Source organism: Borostomias antarcticus (genome assembly GCF_949987555.1).
Source record: "Borostomias antarcticus genome assembly, chromosome: 10".
Taxonomy (NCBI): Eukaryota; Metazoa; Chordata; class Actinopteri; order Stomiiformes; family Stomiidae; genus Borostomias; species Borostomias antarcticus.
In genome coordinates this window covers 19359347-19376874 of record NC_140243.1, presented here as the reverse complement: position 1 = coordinate 19376874, position 17528 = coordinate 19359347, and the positions used below count along the sequence as shown (strand labels likewise).

At 43.1% G+C, this 17528-nt stretch overlaps 1 protein-coding gene across 4 annotated transcripts in view; it reads right to left on the bottom strand.

The window, feature by feature from the left end:
- Positions 1-13320, bottom strand: part of etv1 (ETS variant transcription factor 1) — a gene marked incomplete at both ends in the record, with an annotated part of 20774 nt that extends 7454 nt beyond the window's left edge. The window contains 7 exons of one of the 4 annotated variants that reach the window (XM_084444420.1): positions 7-257; positions 1284-1469; positions 2420-2549; positions 7762-7815; positions 12461-12508; positions 12828-12921; positions 13276-13320. In XM_084444420.1, coding sequence (XP_084300546.1) covers positions 7-257; positions 1284-1469; positions 2420-2549; positions 7762-7815; positions 12461-12508; positions 12828-12921; positions 13276-13320 — 808 coding nt within the window. Of the gene's footprint in view, positions 1-6; positions 258-1283; positions 1470-2419; positions 2550-7761; positions 7816-11690; positions 11752-12460; positions 12509-12827; positions 12922-13275 lie in introns of those variants that run through there. The other 3 variants (XM_084444421.1, XM_084444423.1, XM_084444422.1) reach the window with 3 other exon arrangements.
- Positions 13321-17528: the final 4208 nt, after the last annotated feature.

Sequence of the window (17528 nt, the reverse complement as noted above, 5' to 3'; positions counted from 1 at the left end):
CCTCACCTGAGTCGTAGGTGAAATCCCGGGGCTCCTGTTTGATCATCATGGAGGGGGGGTAGGCGGGGGGCAGCGGCGCCCCCACCATGGCCGGGTGCTCAAACAGGGGGTCTGCGTACTCCTGCTTGAAGCTGTGGTGGGGGAAGGGGATGTTGGGCTCAGACAGCTGTCTGTGGTACAGCGGCCGGCCGTCCCGCGACATGGACGACGGAGGAGACGGGAACGAGTGGCACGGCTCCGAGAGCTGGCGCCGAAATCTGAACAAACAAACACAAAAACAAACGAACAAACAAACAAACACACAAACAAACAAACACACACACACACACACACACAGGAAGGAACAGGATATTGTATAGTTATAAGGGACAGAGTTATGGCAGGGACAAAAATCGCAATATATATCCAATCGGCACCTAAGTATCAGGATAGTATTGAATCGGGTATTCAATTATTGTATTGCGATTCTGTAAGTATTGCGATTCAATATTACGGTTTATTGCGATTTTTTTTACAGTTGAATAATACTTTCAAATACAACAGTCAAATTCACTTGGAGCTTTCCCAGTGTTATTTTTGCTTAACGTGAACAAGTTCTTAACAATAACTCAATGTTGAATATTATTTCTACCTTTCCAAGTTTTATTTTGCGGTTAATTCTTAACCAGACAGCCAAATAAGAGAAAATAAATCAAATGTGCCCTATTATTGTCGAATGTATAGCCCCTTAAACTATGTATTGTATGTATGTATTGTTGAATGTATAGCCCCCTATAAGCCCCTTAAACTGCATACAAAGTGCCCTAACCTAACCTAACCTAGCTAATAATGACAGTCAACTAACCTAGTTACCCTACGTGAACACTTTGTGAATCGTTCTGCTCTAGCCAGAAGGAAATGATGTGCATGGCAAACTTTTTTCCACCTTGAATGAAGTAATATATTTTGTATATTTATTTTTTTTACAAAATTGATTTTGGGGCAGCATGGCGATTTAAAAATCACTCACAAGAATCGAAATTCTAACTAAATCGAAACTAAATCGTTTTTTTCCCCCATCCCTAATAGTTCCCATTTATTTCTACATCCTACGGTAAAGGCCATTTTGAATGCCCACATTTTGCTTGTAGTATACTATTCTATTCTATTCTGCTCTATACTATACTATACTATACTATACTATACTATACTGTACTATATTGTACTATTCTGTTCTGTTCTATACTATACTGTACTGTACTGTACTATACTCCAATGTGCAGCAGTTTTTGTGGGTGGGGTACCTGTGGTCCATGGAGTAGGTGGTGTCGGGCAGGGGCAGGGAGGGCTGTACGTGGGGGTAGGTCCGGTCAGGTTTGGGGGTGGGGGCCCCCGGGGAGCCATGGTGGAGGGGGGACACCGGGGTGCTGCAGGGGGGTGTGGTGGGGCTGGAGGGCTTCATTCCTGTGGGCTGCTTCTGCTCGTAGGCACTGACGAGGGGGGAGGGGGGGGGGAGAGTGGACACGGTCAGCCATGTTGAACAGTCCTCGAACAGACTTTGTGAAGCTGTGTCCTCTGAGGTGAAGCCTCTCACGTGTCATCACTCAAACCACTGGAGGCTGAACACCTCGACATCACATTCTCATCGCATGTCACCACTCCTCCCGTTCTCAGTGTGATTAAAAGCTCAGTGTAACAAATTAAAGAGCATCTTGTGCCCGTGACAGGTGTGGGAATCATACTCATGCATGTTTCACTACTAACAAAGGACTGGCTGTTCAAGACGGCTCTTGTCAGGAATGGTAATTGCGCACATATACAGCAGAGTGCACGTCATGTAATTCAAATCAAATCAATTCAGGATCAAACGTAGCTAGGCAACCCTAATGTATCATTTGGTTCATTCGAAAGCGTTTCTTTTAATTATTTGATTATTTCTGTGTCAGATCCATTGGAAACATTAGTAGAGCACCTGGTGCAATTCTAGATGGAGTCATTTGTTAAAAATGATTTGGCAGTACACAAAAAAATGCAGCAAAGACATTTCTGCCATTGACTAAAACTAAAATGGAGCTCAGACTTGTTCATAGTTTATTTATTTATTTATTTTTTACATAAAAATAAAAAAAGATTGATCATGAAGCAGTTTTCAGTTGATGGTTGATGTATCAGGTTAACTACCGAGGTCGGGTTTCCTGAAACCTTCTTAGCGCTAAGAAGCTCTTTGAGTCTTCTTAAGAAGGCTCCCGTTTGCTTGTTTCGGGAGCCTTCTTAAGAAGACTCAAAGAGCTTCTAAGCGCTAAGAAGGTTTCGGGAAACGCGGCCTGAGCCGGTGTACAGGTAGTACTAACCTGGTGTTGTACAGGAAGCAGTCATCACTCAGTTTTCAGTTTATGAGCTGTGTCAGTCTAACTATGAGCTGGTGTAGTAATGTACTAACCTGGTGTTGTACAGGCACTTCTCTCCATAGCTGTGCCTGAAAGGCCCCTGGTGGCTGCAGTGGGATCTCAGCTCTAAGCACGGGCTGTGAGGCTCCTTCTTGATCTTCAGCTGGAGTCCGTGGAACGCCACTACAGACGGCGTGGAATGAGGGGGGAGGATATAGAGAGGGTGTAAGAGAGAGGGTGTAAGAGAGTGGGTGTAAGAGAGAGGGTGTAAGAGAGAGGGTGTAAGAAAGAGGGTGTAAGAGAGAGAGTGTAAGAGAGAGAGGGGTGTAAGAGAGTGGGTGTAAGAGAGGGTGTAAGAGAGAGTGTAAGAGAGGGGTGTAAGAGAGAGGGTGTAAGAGAGAGTGGTGTAAGAGAGAGGGTGTAAGAGCGAGGGTGTAAGAAAGAGGGTGTAAGAGAGAGGGTGCAAGAGAGAGAGGGTGTAAGAGAGAGGGTGTAAGAAAGAGGGTGTAAGAGAGAGAGTGTAAGAGAGAGGGGTGTAAGAGAGAAGGTGTAAGAGAGAGGGTGTAAGAGAGAAGGTGTAAGAGAGAGGGTGTAAGATAGGGTGTAAGAGAGAGGGTGTAAGAAAGAGAGTGTAAGAGAGAGGGTGTAAGAAAGAGGGTGCAAGAGAGAGAGGGTGTAAGAGAGAGGGTGTAAGAAAGAGGGTGTAAGAGAGAGGGTGTAAGAGAGAGGGTGTAAGATAGAGGGTGTAAGAGAGAGTGGTGTAAGAGAGAGGGTGTAAGAGAGAGGGTGTAAGAGAGAGGGTGTAAGAGAGAGGGTGTAAGAGAGAGAGGGTGTAAGAGAGAAGGTGTAAGAGAGAGGGTGTAAGAGAGAGTGGTGTGAGAGGGTGTAAGAGAGAGGGTGTAAGAGAGGTTGATTCGTTCAACCCTCAGCATAGCTTGTGTATTACCTATTTTTCACGCAGCGTATTCAAATTTAGTAAACTAACTAAAGTAAACTAAACTGAATTAATTGAAAGTGATTTGAAGACATCAAAACGCCCAATTATTTCTTAAGGCACACAAACACAGCAAAATATAAAAGCCCCCAACAGAAGCCTCCTGAAACTAGGGAAGGCAGCATGCGGGCCAGTCAACACACGCTGTAGCAACTCACTTCATATCTCATCTCATCTCACTGCTCCGACATGAGTCTCTTTCTAAGACATAATAAGCTGAGCGCGGCAGAGGCGACCTCCAATGAGTCCTCATCTCCCCCCCGCTGCCCGTCAATACCGTCCAGACGATGACAACCAGGCCCATTGATCCCAGGTCTCTCCCTGTACCCTCACCCACGGTCCCCTCCCACCCCCGAGAGGTTGTTAAGTGCCAAATCAGTCCTGATTAACATCCCATCATCTTGAGTCATGATCGGCGCTAATTCAATCGGCCGCGCTGACAGTCAGTCAGGATGAAGTCAACTCTGGGCGCTCGGAGATTTACCGTCTCGCCGCAGACGGACAGGCGCGCGCATGCACACACACGCACGCAGAACGTGGAGGTGCACGTGCAGGGACACGCGTGCACACTGCTGGCAGGGAGTAGAACCCACGGTGCTTTTAAGTCAAGTTATACTAGTGCATGGAGTTTGTTTTAAAAGGTTTTATAAATATAAATTACAAATATAGATATATATTTTTTCATTGGATTTGATTACCCAGCGATTGCGAGACATGGAAGAGAACTGTCATCAAGTCTGTTACACAAACAAAAAACATATTGCTACTAGGTTATGAACACGGAGATTCATGTTGGCGGATAACAGTGTATATTTTCCTTGACGTGGCCCGCTGACCCAAACCCGTTATACAGGTGCTACTTTAGGACTGAGGAGCTGAGAGAAGAGGATGTTTACACTTTTCACACGGCTGACTGACAGCTGCCCTGCGTGATGGTGTCTGTGTGTGTGTGTGTCTGTGTGTGTGTGTGTGCGTGTATGTCTGTGTGTGTGTTTGTGTGTGTGTGTGTGTGTGTGTGTGTGTGTGTGTGCGCGCGTGTCTGTGTGTGTGCGTGTGTGTGTGTCTGTGTGTGTGTGCGCGTGTGTCTGTGTGTGTGTGCGTGCGTGCGCGTGTGTGTCTGTGTGTGTGCGTGTGTCTCTGTGTGTGTGTGCGCGTGTGTGTCTGTGTGTGTGTGCGTGCATGCGCGTGTGTGTGCTCGTGTGTGTGTGTGCGTGCATGCGTGCGAGTGTGTGCGTGCGTGCGAGTGTGTGTGCGCATGTGTGTCTGTGTGTGTGTGCGTGTGTGTGTGTGTGTGTGTGAGGACGTGGGGGGCAGATCTGCCAACACCCCATCGGATGCCCTGGTCCCCGGGGGCAGGGCTCACGCTCTCGCCGTGACAAAGCGCAGGGGTTGTTGGCGTCCCTCGCTGGGCCCCGACCTTTCTGGGTCATCGATCGGAGGTCAAAGAGAGTCTTCCTGAGGGGAGACCTTTGACACAGATGTGGAGGCTGCAGCCTCACCAGGCTCAGGGCTTACGAAGGCAGGAGTACGGCTTGTCATTCACTCTCAGACGGACACATTTTCACACAACAGCAAACAGAATCTCTGCATGCTACTGCTGTGACAGCGCAATTTCCACCTACCTACCTACCTACCTACCTACCCACCTACCTACCTACCTACCTACCTACCCACCTACCTACCGACCGACCTACCTACCTACCTACCTACCTACCTACCTACCTACCCACCTACATACCTACCTACCTACCTACCTACCTACCTACCTACCTACCTACCTACCTACCTACCCACCTACCTACCTACCTACCTACCTAACTACCTACCTACCTACCTACCTACCTACCTACCCACCTACCTACCTACCTACCTACCTACCTACCCACCTACCTATCTACCTACCTACCTTATACTGTAGCTACCATCTTATCTACAATAACTACAATACCTTATAGCTACCAACATATCTACAGTAACTACCTTATAGCTACCATCTTATCTACAGTAACTACCTTATAGCTACCATCTTATCTACAGTATCTACAGTACCTTATAGCTACCATATTGTCTACAGTACCTACTGTACCTTATAGCTGATAAAGGATGAATTTCGGCATTCATACATCAAATGCCAGGCGAAATTATGTAAATCAATAAATGATTAAATAGGTACTGTGTGTATACAGCACTGCTTGTTTTCAGCGCTGTGTGCAGGAGAAGGAAAGGAGAAGGACCTCTAGAGTTAACATGCGCTTCACCTGTGCTATACAGCTGCGAGCGACTTAAAATAGAGACTGAAATGTCACAATAGATTTAGCAGCGGGGTGCCAAGGTACACAAATCAATGCAGAAGGAATAGCCTGTAACTAAAGCAGATACTTCCCTCTCAGTCCAGAATGTCATGTCCATCACAGAGAAAATTGCTGTGATTATAGACGCATTGATTAACCTACGAGAGTGCTTTAAAGAATACAGTAGGCATTGATGACAATTACTGGAGTCGTTCTGAATGTGAAGGTTTTGGTTTGTGTTCGTCGTAAAATATCAATATGGCTGGAACATTTAGTTTTTATAAGGTTAGTAGCTGTATAGAACACCATCTAATCTTATGTCATTATCTTGGATGTTATTCTCAGTTTTTCTCATTTTTCCATTACATGTGCATTCCCTTAATTACATTGTTAACTGTATTTTAGCAAAAATAATATTTTCTAAAGACCCAGACTAGCCACTATACCACTGTGTATCATATCAAGTAAATTCTGTATTAGCTGCAAACGAAACATTTTTATTTCAGTGCCAATTATTCACAATTATTTACCACAGAAAACCCTTAAGGGCAACTGTTGTGTGTTTTGAGTTACTAATGGTGCATTCTGGGCACACCAAAGTCTACACTTGGCAGATATTTCTGCGGTCCATTCATAAAGTTACCAGTCACTTTGGCAGCAGTGAAAACCCTTCCATTTTCACCTACTTTAGGTGCTCGCCATTACTGCTAAATGTATGTAGCTCTTATCTGCCGGGTTCCGTGTGGTCTCATTTTACACCTCTTCCACTTCCTCATACCCTGCTAAGTTATGCTAATATAATCCACTACTGTAGCATTAAAGACTAGGAGACAAAGAAGAAAAACCCCTCTCCGTCTTCCCAGCCTGGGGTTAGATGAGCTTCAAGACCACATTCAACCTCATCATGACGCTTAAGATGGCGGTTGTCAAATACAAGTCTTGTACAAACAGTAAGAAAATACATTATACTCACAAAAATAATCAATCGCATATTCATGTACGTCTGCATACTATTTCCATAAGCCCCGCCTTACACAAGATACACCTTAATTACAACCCACCCCGATCTCTCTCTCTCTCTCTCTCTCTCTCTTCTACTACCTATCCCCCCTTCCCCCTCTCCCTCCCTCTCTCCACGGTGAAACCCATATGGGAGTGCTGCAGTGCTGGTTTGCCTGCTCAGGAGCCCAACCACGGTGCCCTGGCCCTCACACCATCTGTCTGTACCTCCCCAGTCTGCACCAGCGTGCCAACAGGACGGTTCAGATGGTCAGCAGTCTCCCACTACAATGGGCAAGGGCCATGTGTGCCTCTGAAGGACACAGGGACCGGTTTTCTGACCTCTGGTTCAAACGGAGGAGTCCACCATCTTGGTGGACCAATTATTCGCTGTTATTTACCACAGGAAAACCCTTGAGGACAACGGTTGTGTGTTTCGAGTTAGTGGTGTATTCTGGGCACACCACAAGTCTACACTTGGCAGATATTGCCATCTTGGTGGACTTCCATCATCTTGGTGGACTCATATTGTATACATATATCACCTTTGTCTTTTCTGACAGAAAAATTATAGTGAAATTGCTTAAATGGTCAGATGCGTTTAAGGGTAATCTATGGGCATTAAGGAACAGAGGATGTACCTGTATACATTTCCCTGTTTCTTCACCACTCAAAGTCATAATCGGATCCCACTGAGTTCCACTTGTCTCACTTCTGTCCCCTCGTTGGCACCGCCTCCTTTATAACTACCGTAGCTACTGATCACTTCCTGATTCACAACCAGAAACATAACTCACTGCAAATTGACGACAGTATTTTGGATGTTTTCTATATAAATCACAGTGCTGTAGTATCTGAGAGAGGGGGAGAGCAGCGGCTACCCCCCTCCCCCATCGCCCCCCCCCCCGGCCTGCGTACCTGCAACACCGTCTCTCTGGAGAGCATATGTGAGAGCAAGGTGAGGGGACTGAGACACACGGAAAAACACACCACATGGGCTCACACACACAGCACAAACACACTTACAGATGCTCGTAGGCGCAAGTGCAAGACGCGCGCGCACACACATGCGCACACAAAGAAAAAAAAAATGTTGTGGCTTCATACTCACAGTTTTCAGTCTGGAAGTCTGGAACGAACTGCTCATCATTGTCAGGAACTTGGGCTGAGGAGACGAGCAGAGGAAAGGGGAGGGGAGGACACATTTATTTTATTATGTGGATGAGACACCAGAGAACGATCGGCAGTCTAAGCACCTTTTCCTCTAACGAACTTCACTGACATGACCTAATCACGGACACAACGATATAAGATCAGAATATGGATGAGCGAATGTAATGTATAATACCCCAATGGACAAATATTTAATGTTTGATTTGCAAACAAAACGTTTGATTTGTTTGATTTGCAAACAAAACATAAAACAAAAAGTCTCGAGGGAGCTAAAGAATATAATCTACCCCCCCCCCTTCCTCATTTTTTCTTTCCTGAATCCACGTCTAAAGGTTATTCTCAGTTGCCTGTTGATAACGCTGTGGCTTCAGGTCTTTCTCCACGCCGATCCAGCCAAACACCCATTGTTAACAGTATCTAATTGGGTTCCTCCCCACTGCTGGTTCCACCTGTACCTGCGGAGGCAGAGCTGTCCAGAACGCCGGTGTGTTTCCCCTAGCTTCACACTCCCCTGCTCTCGGGCTAATGCTAAGATAATGAAGTCTCCAAGCCCTCCAAACAGGGTCCAATTAGCTATGTTCATATTTACATCCCACATATTTACACTCTGAGACAGTTCTGGTGTCCCTCAAGTTCAACTCTGGCGGATTGTGGGATAAAAAGCAATATGAGATTTAAATGTGTCGTTAGCACGTCTATTTTTACGCATGATGAGTTTGATCCTCATTATCGCCGAATCCTTAACATGTTGAGACATGTCTGTTTCACATCTCTGAAAGTCTCTCTTTTTTCATATTTTCACTCCTGAGATGATCTTGATGTTTATATCGATGTGTGAGAAAACAAACATCAAATCTAGTGAGATTGCTAAATTTTCCCTGCAATGAAAAACTGATTATGTGGATGAACAATTACAATTGATGTATTAATCAAATACATTTGAAGAAATATGTAAAATTGAGAATGATGTGGCCTATCAATCAATCAATCAAAGCTTTATTTGTATAGCGCATTTCATACCCAGAGGCAACACAATGCGCTTTACAGAGAACAAGGGAGGTGGGCATACGACCCACTCTCTCTAGGTGAACTAATAATTATATCATATCCATAATAATAACAATACTGCATTTTAATTGAACAAACAACTGATCAATGACAAACTTAAGCCAGGAGCATGATCAGAATCTGAAAAGGACACAGTGTCGCTCAGACCTTGAATCACAACTCTGAACAGAACAGACATCATAAACCTGAGAAATACTGTAGCTGCAGAACTCTCTGTACCAATGCTTTGCTTGGTTTTGAGTCAAAACTTTTGACCAAGTCCCCTTGGTAGTGCATGTGAACAACTACTATATGGATGCATCCTACTAAAACTCCTTAAATGCAAAATAATGCTACACCATCATTCATCATACTGGTGCAATAAGACAAAAGTGGTGGATATGCCACATGTCTAGCTGCCAAAGGTCCACCCAACAGTAGCGCACACACATAAACACAAATAACATTCTTTCCATGGCTGCGTAGAACCATTCTGAACAGTAACTGGAGTGTAACATCACTGTAACATGCATGTACTGCATACGGTGAAGCACAACACAATGTTAAGTAGAAGGAGAGAGAAAGAGGAGAAGGAAGTTTCAGAGCAGGGCCAGGCGCATGGGGGGGGGGGGGGGGGGGAGAAAGAGGAGAAGGGAGTTTCAGAGCAGGGCCAGGCGCATGGGGGGGGGGGGGGGGGGGAGGCGCTACGGCCAAAGAGCTGCAGGATATACGAGTCACTGGGCTCAGTCTGTGAATGGACCAGCTGATCCCTGCTACAACACCCGGGGAGAGCCAGAGAGCTGGAACTCTGCCGCCATTCACAAAAAAAGAGGGGGAGAGAGGGAGAATAGAGAGAGACGGAGAAGAGAAAGAGAGAAAAAGGCCCCAAACACAGGCCGGAGCAGAAGTGGCAGACCCTTTATGCGCGGGAGGAAAAGACCATCAGGCACTCGTACAATTCGCAAGCCTCCTGTACCTACAAGTGGTCTGACGGTGTTGGGTTTCAAACAAATAGAGCTGGTCACAAACAGGATGTGGATGAAGAGAACTGAATGTAAAACAATTTTACTGACATGTTGTGAGTTCTGTGATAGACAATGCTGGAACAACAACACGGTTATATCAAATTATAAAAAGAAAACTGTGTTTAAGTCAGAAAACCTGCAAGTACAAACATATAAATTATGGAATACGCATAAAATAAATCTTAAAGTCAAAATAAAATTGGCAAGTGCCTGCCAAAGATATATGCCTCTCAGGTTAAAGACCCTTCAATCTCTTGGTCTAGGATGTCAGAAATTCAGTCTGTTTCCCACAATTCTTCCTCTTATTTCCAATTTCCTTAACTAATACATCTTTGAAAAAGGTAGGTATTCCTTTTCATCTTAATGGACAGGAAGTCATTTATTAAATCTACAATCTAGAAACGTCCATCACATTGCTCTATGACGGGCGCACCAGTAGTTACAGTATATATATCAACGGCCAACGCTTCTGAAATATTAAAACAGTGTCTTATTCTCATTGAAACCCGCTGTACTGAGCTTCATATAGTAACTGCTGTAGAGAGCTGGTAAAATATTCCAATATCTGGTTCAAAGTATACTTTTCATTTTTAAAAGGCCTAAATTACACTGCAAGCATTTTTGAAATGTGTTAAAGAATAGATGAATCTCATCAATGATTTAGTTTCCGTTCACCTGTGCGGGTGTTGAGTGAAATGTTCTTAAGTTATTAAGATTCCCCCCCCAAAAAACAGTTGATAAAGTACAACAAGTCCACCATTACCCACATTATGTCAGTTTACTTCAGGCATTTACATTAAGGCCTAGATTGTAATTTATAGTTACAAGCTGTAGGGGTTTGTGGGGAGAGAGATACTGTTTTGCTGCCAGATTTATGTACACTTAAATATGATTGTAAAACAAAAGCGGTTTTTATACAACCAATTTTCTATGAAATGCAATAACCTTCATTGAGTCAAAATTGTCTACAACTCTGTTTGTCCATCAACCCAAGCATGCAATTCAATTATACTTGAACACTGTTTTGATAACAAAAGCATATTGTCTTCAATAATAAGGTAGAAATCCATAATTTGGTTGTGCAACTAGTAGTGTGGTGTATGATCACAAAAGAGCAGAGAGATTAGATGTTGTTATCTGATTACACCCTGAGTATGAAGACAACTACTGTAATACTAAAATGAATGTCGAGTACATGGATAAAAGGGATGGGCCCCAATTGGACAAAAGCAAGCACTGGTTGCATTGTATTGATTTAGAGCCACAATAAGCTTTTCTATAATGTTTCTAAATGCCGGCAATTACACTGTGTTTGAAATGGGTATGTTGGGTATTAACTAACACTGAAACACTAATGTACATTCACATTCTGCTTCAAATAAAGATCACAATTTTGTTTTTGAGAAACACAATCTTATCTTTTCTATTTTTCAATGCACTCAACTGGATCTAGCTTAAAGTTACACATCAACTGGATATAGCTTAAAGTTACACCCTGGCAAATTTCTCTTAGCAATCACATCCAGGGATATTAAATCACAAAGACTAGATATTGGACTAATAATCACTTTCAGTCCACTATGTCTAACTACATTCAACAAACATTGAGATAAAAGTAATACAAGGATTTTATGTGAGGAAAGAGATTTTCAGGATACATACAATAAAGGTAAATATCAAGTTAACCAAACAGCAAACTGACTCATGACGTTTAAATAACTTAAACATGCAGAAATATTATGAGGCATGCATCTCACAAAGACAGAATAGAGCGTTACCAACATTTGTCACTGACCAAAACTTCGGTGTTGCAGACAGGGCGGAAAGAAGACACTTGCACTTAAATCCTGAAGCATCACGTCTGAGTTAGACCACAAAGAGCAAGTCTTGCCATTAGAAAAAACAATAAATAAATAAACAAATATAAAAAAAAAAAACTCAGAGTAAAGAAAAAAACTGTGAGGCTCTTCAGAGCCTTTTCGGAGAGCCTGACAAAAATGTAAGTCCGTCCTTTTGCCCCTTACACAAAAAGTGAAGAAATTTAAAAACAAAAAGTGAAGAAATGTAAAAAGACAAGACGCTACTATAGCTGTAGGCTAGAAGATGAGCTTTGACGTGAGGTGCTGAGTGGAAACGAGAAAGAGAGAAAGTGTGTGAGCGTCTGTCCGTGTGTGTGTGTGTGTTAGAGAGAGAGAGAGATAAAGGGAGGGACAGAGAGAGAGAGAGAGGTGATGGTACAGCACTAGCGGTGGAGGTGGCGGTAGCTTATCTCTCCCCAGAAGCAGAGGAGGCAGTGAGCGTTGGAGAGCTTTCTCCTGGTAATTTGTGATGACACTCTGGGTAGAGCCTCCTCAGCCTCCTCAGCCTCCCTGAAGACCCCACTCACCACAGCCTCTAATGTATGCATGACACACTAGGTGCCTCTTCCACGCCAGCTTTAATTGGACTCCAAAGCATGTAACTTGAGGAAGATTCTCCTCTCTCCTCATCTCTTTCTCCCTCTCCCACGCTCTTTAAACAACAAAATAATAGCTTGTTGAGCTTGTACAGAACAAAAACACTTACCCTCCGCTAGCCACGTCTCCTGCAGCTGACTGAGGTCCTGAAAGAGTTCTAGGAGAGAAAAACAACAAGGGCATTACAGACAAAAACAGAACATATCTCTTCAGAGACGATGCCCTTTCTTTTGACAGACTGATCAGACTGGCTGACTGTGCCACTGGGTGTTCAGTGGCACGTGTGGAGCAACAACAACTCGATTTGGGTCTATATAACCACTAAGAAAGGCCAGTCACAGGCTTCACAGTCAAGCGTGTTATAATTGAGTTTTCTTTTTTTTTTACGTAACAGTGCAGGTTGCCACAAACAAATTGAATTTTGCTAAATGTTAAAAAGCCGTGAAATTAACTTTTCTTCTGTGCTCCCTACCTACCTTCAGTGTCCAGGGCTAGGTCTGAGTTAATTAATTTTCTTTTTCTGTCATTTGCTGGTCTCTCCTTGCATGTTGTCTTCTTCCGTTGTGGTTTCTAAAAGGGAGGAAACAGATCAATTTTTCAAACTGGAGTGATGTTGTGTAGCACGCTGAAACAGCTGAGAGAGCAATAGGCGATGTTCAGCAGACAGCTCGCGCTCTCATTGCCCCACTTCAAAATACCCAACGATGCCGAAGCACTAAAATCAGTCATGAGATGTGGGAATTGCCAACTGATAAGAGTTAAACCAATAAGGACACAACATACAGCCTACATTGACACATTGTAAAATAATACTAATAATAATAATACTAATAAAATAATAATAATAATAAATAAATAAATAAAAGAAGAAGATATATAGACTATATATCTGCCACTAAATGGTTAAACTTGTATTTTACTCACATTGGAAATACTGTAAGGCACTTGTTGGTCGTGAACGCCGTCCATTCCGCTGTGGTAGTAGTGTTAGCAGGTTACTTTCAATGATAAGCAGCTATAGCAACAGCTCTCCACGGAGTCTGCTGTCCGGTCACCCCTAAATATGAAGATGGATAGGCTATAGGGCGGAAAAAACATGAATGAACCACCTTGAACTTGACGGGATCAACACGAGGCGGTATCATTCATAGCCTAGGGTACAAATACAACGACAAGGCTAAACAAACCGAAAAGTAGCCTATAAGTGAAATGCTATGTTGTTTTAAAGCAACGCGTAGTAAATATTTCTTTTTAGGTTGGTTGTATGTTGCATGTCCACTTTTCATATATGATATGTGCGCAACCTAAACAAGACGAAGCAAGACAACGAGATTCCATTCCAGTCTTTCCGAAATTAGCCTACATGCAAATGTTATCTACAAAATAGAATATGAATCGAGAAACCACTTACCTAACTAATAGGCTACGCGCGGCATTCATTAATGAGTTTGATGTCGAGTCTAGAGAGAAAGCGGAGCTGCAACTCGCTGGTGCGTCTCCCGCGGCAGATGCATGCGCTCACGCCGCTCACTGGGTCGGTGTTGCTTTCGCGCGGCTTGGCTTCGCCTCCTAGGGCCTCCCATGGAAACAGAAAGCGCTCCGTTTCCTATTGGTTGTCAATGTCTTTGGATCAGATTTCAATATGTCAATCACGCACATTAATCGAGTGTGCGTTTTTAAACTTTGGAAGTGAAGCGTGCTTGAAGTTTGGTTATGTTTACCACTTTTGCACTTCATTTCCGAAAATGGGCATCTCTGTCAATAAAAAAATAGAAAATATACAAAAAAAGAAATACTAGGCTATAACAAAGAACTCACATGCACCCGCGCGCATGGATAGGCCTACACGTACCTCACGTTCACACACACACACACACACACACACACACACACACACACGCACACGCACACACAAACGCAAACTTAATTTTGTGACCATGGCAACAGTGTTTTTAATTTGAAGTGTTTCCAGGGGGACATGCTAAAGCTCCAGCTCTCCTCTCCGTGTAAAGGATACATTGTTAAGTATGCTTCGGTCCTACAGAAGGCACTGACCTGTGAGTAAGTCACAGGTCACTGGGCAACTGAGGAGTGCAGGTTTGCAGCACACTCTGAATGCGGCTCTACACACTTGTGTACCAGATGGAAGCATATAGTAGGCTATCCCAGACTACTGATGATTGTTTGGGCCATTTTTATTGATTTGAAAGTTAATAATTACAATACAAACATGAATTAATCCACATCTGCAGGGCTGACCAAGACTGAAATGATAGGTTCAGGTGTCAAGTTCAATATCTGGGTCATCCACAGAGCAAGGTTTCCTCTATACAGAGACATTGATGGGGATGTGAAGTGAAGTGCAGTATCACATCCCTCCTGTTGAAGCCCCTGAGGACAGAGACACACAGGTCAAGTGTAGGTGTCCCTCCGTCTGACACACGACACAGAAGGAAACACTAGAGAAATCTTCACTCCTCACACTCTCACCATAAAATAGACTCGTCTTACTTTCCCTAGCACCGTGACTGCTGGTGGCGCTTCTTGTCATTGAAGTCTTTACTGACGATGACTGGTGTGTTCAGTCTGTTCACTTCCTCTGGACAAATTTATTTATTGTACGTTGATTTGGATAAAAGCAACTACTAAATAATTAAGATGTAAACCTTAAATGGGTAGATTACAATTTCCTTACGGCAGAAATATATTCTCATTACAAATTGACACACGAACAATATTTTTTTCCACCAACTTTACAAATTGACACACAAATAATATATTTTTCCACCAACTTTATATGAATATGATTTAATTAGTTTTAAATCTAAAACGTATGCATGTAAGCCAATGAGACAGGAACCATATCTCCATTGAATTCATCTAATAGAAAGTCCATGCTGGGTCAAGGTGCAGGTGCACAGCTCTGCCTAGTCTGATATAAGCCATAACACAGTCTGTCAGCCATTCTCCAGTCTTGAGTGTGTCCTCTGTAGACTGTATGCACCTTAATCAAATCAAATCAAACTTTATTTGTATAGCGTATTTCATACACAGAGGCAACACAATGCACTTTACAGAGAGCAATGGGAGGGTGGGCATAGGTCCCACCCCTACATATTCCAGAGGGAAGCAAAAAAAACAGTTTCACCCGGGGGCCAGAAAAGTGAGCTGTGAAGATTCTTCCCTGACCTCTCTCGAGCAAGCTCCTGGAAAATGTTTGTCTATTGGCTAAGAACATATACAGAGCAGTAAACATGGGCTAAATGCTTCATAAGAGAGACATGACTAACAGGAGAGTGCACACATACTTACAGAGACATCCATCGTCTACATGGTCGGCCACCTTATAGGTTTGCAGCAGGTGTAATGTGATTGGGAGTGGCCTTTAGTTGTCTATGGCACTCAGCTAGTCTCAGTCAGCTCCTCTCCAGTCTCATCATAGCTCACATACAGTATACATACAGTACAGGGCCACAGAGCCTGGGGGGGGAGGGGACGCAACAATGTATCCACATGAAGAAGAAGAGGAAGAAGAAGAAGAAGTCCAATTCCACTTTATGATCACACACATATCCCAGGGGGGCCTGTGTCGTCCCCGTCCCCCCCCGTCCCCCCCGACCTAGAGCTGGCCCTGCTTGCTGCACAGAGAAAAATAAGCTGACCACGGCATTTTATGGTTTTTATATTTTTATTTTTAATTAAAAGTAGACAGCTCTTTTTTGACAGACCATTACATTGGTGCGATTTACAGAGTAGAATGATGCAATAAGCAGAAAAATAACACTGTATACAAAAATACTACTTCACTGTACAAACACTGCACTTACAAAGCAATGGAGAACTGGAGGAGCCAAGGGCGCCATGGGCTTGATGGCGTTTGAAACGGACAGACATCATGTCTCCTACGGTAAAATTGTTCTTAAAAAGCATGCAAGAATGCATCTGGATTCATCTACATGAGTTCTGGACGCGTCTTTCATGTGCCACAGTAAAAAAAATCAGTAAAGTTTTATAATGATTCAGAAGTGAGTTTGAATATGGCATTTAGTTTTGCTCGTCTTTGGTGAAAGATCACTGCCTGGCTACTCATCCTGAAGTCACATTCCATCTATAGTAGCAAAAAGATTACATGTTAACTGAGGTAAATAATTCAACCAGTATATTTCAGATGAAACCTGAAAGTGATTTTTGAGTTTAATACATTATTTCAAAATAGCGAAAAGAATTGTACTCATAAAATCGATTTGAAATATCAGTTTGAAGTCACTAGTGGTTGGCATCTTCCCATTGGCTACCGTAACAAATACAGCTTGAGTAGATCCGGAAAAAAAAAATCTCTTGTCTCTAAAAACTCTAGTCACAGGTATTGATGGAATAGACCTTCAGAATTGATTCATCAGTTCTAGCTCAAGAACGTAAATAGTAATTTCACATTTAGAGTTGAATTCCCCATTGGGTTATTGTACGTTATATGAACAATGAGCTTGTAAACACTGTGTTCAGCAGATGATAGCGTACGCTCCAACCTGATGAAGGTCTTGGGACTGAAACGTTCAAAATGAAGTATTTTTGCAAGTAAGGACAGTGTGTGGGAATCCTCTCTCTAGCCCATATAAAGTACATGATCAAAACAGGACACAGACTGTACAGAAGCTATGGTGAATGGACCTGGGGGACCCTATCCTTATCCTTGAGCTGTTGGATTTGAAATGGGGCATAGTTTCAACTGTTTGAACTTGGCGGTTACCTCGTGAACCATAACTGGTCTTACTTAAAATACCTGAGTACCTTTAAAACAGGATCCCCTGTTGCTCTAAGGGCATCTTACAAGTATGATGATCATTTCATGTGACATCTTTTGTGGGACAAAGGCAGTAATGTTACAGACTCCAGAAAAAGGTGCTTTAACCTCCATAATCACACTTTACATAACACTCCATAACACTTTACAGTTCCACAGGTTTTAAAAGAGATCTTGGTCATCCATGCGACTCAAGCTGTCCACTGCACAACTGGTGGAAACTGGCTGATATTCCCCGTGCAACACAGCCAAGACACCGCTATCTGTCATGCAATAATAACAATCAAAATATTAATTCATAATCCCTCATAAGATCCCACAACAAGACACTTGAGTATAAATTTGCCAGACGTGCTTTGTGATAACAAATACAAAA